At 39.1% G+C, this 7736-nt stretch overlaps 1 protein-coding gene across 1 annotated transcript; it reads right to left on the reverse strand.

The window, feature by feature from the left end:
• Positions 1 to 1884: 1884 nt before the first annotated feature.
• On the reverse strand, positions 1885 to 2832 carry LOC108788434 (olfactory receptor 5V1-like). Its single transcript, XM_018558192.1, has one exon. It carries the CDS (start codon positions 2830 to 2832, stop codon positions 1885 to 1887), a length of 948 nt encoding a protein of 315 aa, XP_018413694.1.
• Positions 2833 to 7736: the final 4904 nt, after the last annotated feature.

Raw genomic sequence — 7736 nt, forward strand, 5'->3', positions numbered from 1 at the left:
TAGATTGGATTTTTAGCAAGATCTTATTCCGTAGATAAAACAAAAACCTTAGTTCAATTTTACATAAAAAACACTTCAAACACATATCAAAATGTTTATTGCATACAATGCATATTACATTCAGGTTTTTGTGTAATAAAGTGGGGTGGAGAAGGTCATTAGATTGGGGTTCCTTTGAGAGTCAGCCTATTCATTAAATCAGAATTTGTCCAATATTCAGTGATGGAAATTAGTGGGAATGGTAGATGCCCCTCTGCCTTCTAACTTGTGGAATGCTGGTTAGACCATTTCATCAGTGTATGGTCAATTAGCTGTCCTAATACCAGCTCTGCAGTGATGCTTGCATAGTGGTAATGTTGTATAAAGGACGGTAGAGCCTCCTGACCATCAAGCAACCGAATATAGACAGAAGGGAAATATTTGTAAGCTGTGACTTTGGCTCTGTGTCATGTAATATCTCACTTCTAGAGCTACATCTTATTCTTGGGAACATCTGTTCTTGCACAATTTTCAGTTTCTTGCAGGTCTAATGCTGGCCAAACACATGGCCAGGTTGCCTAGTCTATTTTGATAGTTTTGCGATCGCATTGCCATTTGTAATGTCAGCATAAGTGAGCTATTACTTTTGTTACATCATTTTACTTCTGTTACTGCAATGCATAGTTCCAATGTTTTCTAAAGCTAGTTCTGCCTTTTCCACCCTGCATACCCCTACACCCACTACCAGTGGCGTAACTAGTGACCTCAGGGCCCCATGCAAGAATCCATGAAGGCCCCCCCCCCCCCACCTCCTGTCCTGGGCCCCCTCCAAGTGGCCGAACTCCAGGGCCCGGTCGCGGCCGCGACCTCTGCGACCCTGGTAGTTCGCCACTGCCCACTACTTTATATAATTTTTTGGAATTACAAATGTATACAAGCTACCTTGTCTAATGGTTTGCTGTTATTCCAGTGAGAATAAGTTGGTAGAAGCATTTGTATACTGGACTCTGTTTTATGTCTTTATTTTTTTTTTATTTAGTGCTCAGCAATGTATATTAATGTCTAGGGTAATAATTAAGTTCAAAAGGGGAAAGTCCTACAGTCACACCCAATTAAACAATGCAAAAAACAGAAACAACAGCTCCTAAGCAAATCGGAGGGCTGCAAGTCAAGGAGGACTTTAAGGCAATTATAGGACCTTCAAAGTCAATTGTTAAATGTATAAAAATATTATGTTTTATTTAAACCATTTAAATACATGGGATAGAAAAACATAAACTTGCATATTGGTGCACAGCCTAAACTTAGTCAGCATAAACATTGCATACTCATATATAGAGATGATGGAAAGTTGTGGTCAAAAAAGGTCCATATGGGGAATCAAAAGATGGTCACTGTTATAGGAAATCCTCTACGCGTTTTCGCCACAGCCGTGGCTTCCTCGGAGGAACACATTCCAATGATGTGAATAGTTGTGACCATATATTAATATAGCGACAATTGTTCTCAAAATGGAGCAAACAGATGAGGCTGCAGGGACCCGAAACTGTGCTGCTCTTTCTGAGAAGGTACTACTTATATATGCAGTCCTATATCCGTTGCTCAGATTTCACCTGCGGCCCCCTAGGAGGTACCTGAGTTAGTGGGTTTTGGGTCCTGCTCTGTTCTGGTTTTTGGACTAAGGGGAAAGTCCATAATATTGCACATGACCTAACTTTCTATGCAAACACAAAGCAGAAGCATGATTGTTCCACATCGCACTCACTGTGTTCTGCTACTGAGCACTCCTTTGGTATGCTCCATAGTAGCTCCATTTTCCTTCGCCACGGTATAAAGGTCACTTTGCTCTGATTGCCTACACACACACACAGAACCATCCCTCCTTTGCAAAGTGGCATGTTTAATTTATAGTCTCCCCTTGTGAAAAAAATGTTTTCTACATCCATTTATTAGAGCCCTTTTGACCTCATTGTTCCTAAGACTGTAGACAATGGGGTTCAGAAAAGGAGTCGCCACATTATAGATAACTGATACTAGTTTGTCACGCTCCATTGAGTAACTGGACCTGGGACGGACATAGTTGAAACATCCAGTTCCATAGAACATGGTAACAATAATAAGATGAGATACACAGGTAGAAAACATTTTTTGTCTCCCTACATTAGATGTGTTTTTTAAAATAGTAACAACTATGTAGAAATAAGAGATAAGGATAAACACAAGTGGTCCAAGTCCTACAAAAACTGCACTCACTGCAAAGAGTATAACTTCGTTTAGATAGGTATCGATACATGATAGCTTTAGCAAGGGTGGAATATCACAGAACATGTGGTTAATTTCATTGTCACAGAAAGGCAGGCGTATGATCAGGGTGGTGTGGATCATTGAGTTCAATAGGCTACACAGTATTCCACCACAGAGCAGTTTGTAACAGACTCCTCTCTTCATAATAAAGGTATAGTGTAATGGACGGCAGATCGCTGCATACCGATCATAAGCCATGATAGCTAAAAGAAAGCACTCTGCCCCCTCTAAGAAGATCACAGTATGCAGCTGTACAACGCAAGCACTAAATTGCAAATGGTTGTGATGTGATATCAAAATAACTAACATTAGTGGCACCGTGGCAGAAATATAGCAGATGTCAATCATAGAAAGGTGGCCTAAGAAAAAGTACATTGGGCTTTGTAAACTAGAGTCCAGCTTTGTTACAATCATTATTAATAGATTGCCAGATGAAGCCATTACATAGATATGAAACAATAACATAAAAAGTAATAGGCGTTTTTCAGACATTTCGGGAAACCCCAAAATAATCACTTCCAAAATTATACTTGTATTTGATTTTAACATTTTCTATTCTACTTGGCTTTCTGCAGAGAAAAATTATATTGTAGACTGTTAAAAAAACAAAAAGAAAATTGAGTTAGTAGACAGTGGAAATGAGTCAAGCGGCAGTTGAGAAAGCTCTACATGCACTACACTATGAAAATATTAGAGCAAATGCAATACACACTTTAGGTCAGCATTGCACAATTCTTCTGATTAAAGTCTGTAAAAGGTAATAAAAAAGCCCAGAAAAAAATAATCTACGTGTAGAACTTTTGTATAGCATTAAGGGCCCCTTCACATATGTGTGTTGCATTAATGTGCAGTAAAATGCATGTTTTACTATGCATTATGATGTACGGTAAGGTGTGTCCCACTGACCGAATGTTCCAGTGCCAATAATTAGGAATGGCACCCCAACACATTGTTAGAAGTGGGCAATGCACCTATATTAAAAAGTCCTCCCCAATTTTTAGTGCGTCAAGCTGCACTACCAGCCTATTCAGTATTAGGACCCATTCACACCAGCCGTTGCACTACATCGCTGATGTGCCAATCCCGGCAAATCGAACTGTTTAATTTTTTTTTTACTTTATTGAAATGTCCCAAGTGACATACTGTATTTCATGAAGTTCTATGGCCAGAGCATGGTGCAAGGCGGTTGTACCAAGTCACATCCCGCTGCACTAAAAAGAAGTACTAAAAAGAAGTACTGTATGCAGTATTTTTTTAAGTGCACACTCAGGGCCGGATTTACTCTCCCTGCCGCCCCAAGGCCAGGTTCCACAATACGCCCCCTCCCCATCAATTGAGAATGGCAACCAGATGGCAGGGTGGCGGGGGTTAGTTTCAATTTTTTTTTACTGTTTCTTTATTTTTATCACTTTTAATTTTTTTTAATTTTTGATTTATTTAATTATTTTTTAATCAATTTAATTATTTTTAGATTTTTATTTATCTTTTTACTTTCTTATAATTTACTTTTTTATAGTTTTTATCTTATTATTGTTTATTTTTTATTATTATTTTCTTATTTTTTACTTTTTAATCACCTTTTAATTTTTTTATTTCATTATGTGATAATATTATTTTTACATTTTTATTTAAAAAATGTTTTAAATCTATTTAATTTTTTTCCCCACCTAACTTTATTGCTATCACACAGGAGATAACAAGCCCCTGTGTGATAGCAAGGTAGACGGCTACTTCCTCCGGCGTCAATCCACATTAACAGGACGCCGGTGGATTCATACCTCGCGCCCTATATCTGACAGCTGGGGAGAGGAGTTGCGGCCCGGCGCTCCGTGATTGGCTGCCGCCCCTCTAAGCTCTGCCGCCGGGCCTCTGTGGCCTTGTGGGAAATCCGGGCCTGTGCACACTAACGCAATGCTATGGAGTGAAATGTGCCCATCAGTGACAAGGCAAATTGCCTTGTCTTGTTTTGGGGCTGCGCAGAAAAAAAGGCCAGTGCAGCCCCAAAACATCTGGTGGAAATGTGCCATAAATCAGCTGGCTCACCACAGCATGCCTCTGCAGATCAGTATCATGTGGTAGAAAAGTCACTCGCACTCCAATGAGAATTTCAGTCAATCCTTTTGTCAAAAAAGAACATTGACTGAAATTCTAATTGGAGAGCGAGTGACTTTTCTACCACATGATTGCAAATACACTAACACAACACATAGGAGGTTATTCACAAAAGGGTGAAGAGTTTAGAGAAGAGTCTAGGACAACATAGCTGAACCGGAAAGTGAGCTGAATTGGAGAAATCAGCTTTTTTCGCACTCCAATGAGAATGTCAGTTAATGTTCTTTATTGTCAATAAAAAACATTGATTGACATTCTCATTGAAGTGACTTTTCTACCACATGATACTGATCTGCAGAGGCATCTGCTGTCATCTCAGCACCCACCCATTATCTTGGGTTATATCCAGTCAGGAGTGTGATGGGATCTACTTGAATGTATTTGTAATAACACAATGCAGTACTGTGCATTAGGTATTCTGTGGTGAGCCAGCTGATTTAGGGCACATTCCCAGCAGATGCATTGGGGCTGCGCTGACCTTTTTTTTCAGTGGTCATAAGGTGTGAATGGACCTTAGATAAAATCATGTTGGGTTTGTGCGGACAGAAAGAAGCACGTCGGCAATATTTTCACAGGTTTACAATTGTTAACATTCTAAATGACATTGTACTTGCATTCAAGGTAAACACAAATGTTATCTAGAACATCCAACATTGTGACTTAAGGATTATTGCAGAAAGTTTTTTTTTCTAAATAATGTATTACATTTTATTATTTTATGGGGGTGGTTCTGGATCTGGTCAGTGGAGCCCTGATCCAGCCCTCTCATGTAGATACGCAGCAACTGATCACTTCTAAAGGCCTGTTCACACCAGTAAATTTTAACTGTACTAAAACGCAGGTTCTCAGCATCTCACAAGTATAGAGAAAATAGGTTCCATTATTATCCACGCTGTATAAAGCTCGGAGTGTGGTGCATTTTTGAAAGATCTTGCTTGCTGCATGTTTTGTGCGTTTTTGGAAAAATGTGTGTTATATTATAGTTAGCGGTAACGCACTAAAAATACACTAAAAGCACTACACGCATTTTACTAGGGTGCTTTTAGTCACAAAACCATAAATTCAGGGAGGAGATTGAAAAAAAAGGCAGGAAAATTCATCTTATACACATGCTAAATGCCCTGTGTTGCATTAAATTTTAATAGACTGTATTAAAAACACATTGGAGGGACATTTGATTGCAATTAGTTGCAAATCAGGCTGCCTTTGGTTCAGCAAAGTCTCTATGACAGGTTTCCAGTCCTGTGCAACTATTTTCCTGAGCAGCCAAGTTTTCAAAATTCTGAGACAGATTTATTACTGCAGATGTGACAGATTTTCACTCCAAAGAGACGCATAATTAAGAAATGGTTGGGGTGCAGAAGGAGTTCGAACCTCCGGCAGGCTACCACTGCTGTTCGGTCTATTCTCATAGATGCCGAACAGCAGTGAGTAAATAGTCGAATGCCGCTCAGTGGCATTCGGCTCGGCTGTAGCAGAATAGCTAAATAGTTAAAAAAGTAGAAAAAAAACAATAGAAAACGATTGTGCAGAGCAAGCAGTGCAGTGACAGCTAGCTCTGCCCAACTGTTTTCTATTGGCCAGGCGGTTCTGCTGCCGTAAAAAAAAAAAAAAAATTTTCGCCATAGGAATGCATTGCTAGATTCCTATGGACGATTTCAATTTGCAATAGCCAATAGCAAACTAGCTAAGCGAAGGATCAGCCGAAGCTACGGCTAGATCCTTCGGCTGCTTCGTGAATAGACCCCTTTGTTTTACAAATCTCAACGCCAATAATCAGGGAGGCAGAAAAAGAACCAATGTGACTTTAATAAGACCTAATAGACAGTAATATCTATAAGAGAGACACAGGATGGATTTGGATTATGTTATAATGGGAAGTGAACAACTAATTATCTTTGATCTTTTAATGATGAATCCTCCACTTGGTGAAAGATTTGCTCTTTTTCAGTAGGATGCCCTCCCTATCCTTGAAATAACCACTACTGACATCTAGATTGGGTTCCTTCCCTGGTGGAGTCCCTGGGACCTTCTAAGGTCTCAAAATGACACCGCGTAGTTGTGAACACAGAATCCTCAAATTATGTTTTCATGACCAAGTTGAATTAAAGTGACATTTAAGTCATGCTGCTTTAAGGACTTACCTTAAATGATGCCTCTTGATCCGATGATCTTCTTCCTTCCACTTGTATTCAGCAATCCCTCCAGCGCTGGTGCCGGTCTCTGATGCAGCGCTGACTGCTGTCTCTTCCTGTCCCACGGTGTCTGCTCGATGTGCACGCTCCTGGCTGTGTGCAATCACTTACCTTGTGTCTCTCCTCTTCTCCCTGCCAAAGATCTCTACTGTGCATGCGCCCGCCCCATCATCCTCCATGGCCAGTCGAGAAGCTTCAGATCTTCAGACGGGAGCGAGTGGGGGGAGACACAGGTACGTTTTTACCTTTTTTGGTAACTTTTTAATTTTTTAAAATGTTTTTGCATATATCTACTGCTTGCTAGCAGTAGATATATGCAAAAACAATGGAGGGTTTAATTCTACTTTAATGAGTAGCTATTATATAGTGGCTGTACATTATGGATATCCACATATCCCTGAAGAAGTGAATTTATTCACGAAATGCGTTGAATCACATTTGGACTCCCCAATTATTGCCGTTGAGATTTGCAGAACATTTTTTGTTATTAATTATGTGAGTGGGGAGGTGATGGTGGGATGAAAAAAATGAAATGTACAGCTTATTATGATTTTAATGATAAAATGAGATAAGTTGATAAAAAAACATTTATTTGCCTATAATAGTATCACTATTGCCTAGCAATAGTGATATGGCACATCTAGTTATTTATCAAAACTGGAGCAGACAGAATCTGGAGCAGTTGTCCATGGCAAGCAATCAGCTGCTCTCTTCAGTTTGTTCAGTTAAGATTAAGAAAATGAAAGAGAGAAGCTGATTGCTTGCCATGCACAGCTGCTCCAGATTTTGTCTGCACCAGTTTTGACAAATTCCCCTCATTATGTATTCGCCACTTTTTAAAAAAATTCGAAAAAGATGAACACAATTTTATATTATGGATTAAGAGAATAATATAAATGAAAGAGTAAGGGGACAATTACAAATACTAATAATAACAAAATGTAAAAGATCAGCATTGCGCTTATATTGGTGATGATAAAACTGTTTATCAGGTTTTGTGATTTTCAAAATCTACCTAACACCTCCAGTTTGCCTTAAAAAGTAATGATTTAGTATAATTACTATTATTTAAGATAAAAAGCACAGGCACTGCAAATATTTAATTTTATTGAACCATTTCTTACCATTTGTATCCAGATTCCTGAG

This window comes from Nanorana parkeri, unplaced genomic scaffold (genome assembly GCF_000935625.1).
Source record: "Nanorana parkeri isolate BGI_ZX_2015 unplaced genomic scaffold, ASM93562v1 scaffold325, whole genome shotgun sequence".
Lineage (NCBI taxonomy): Eukaryota > Metazoa > Chordata > Amphibia > Anura > Dicroglossidae > Nanorana > Nanorana parkeri.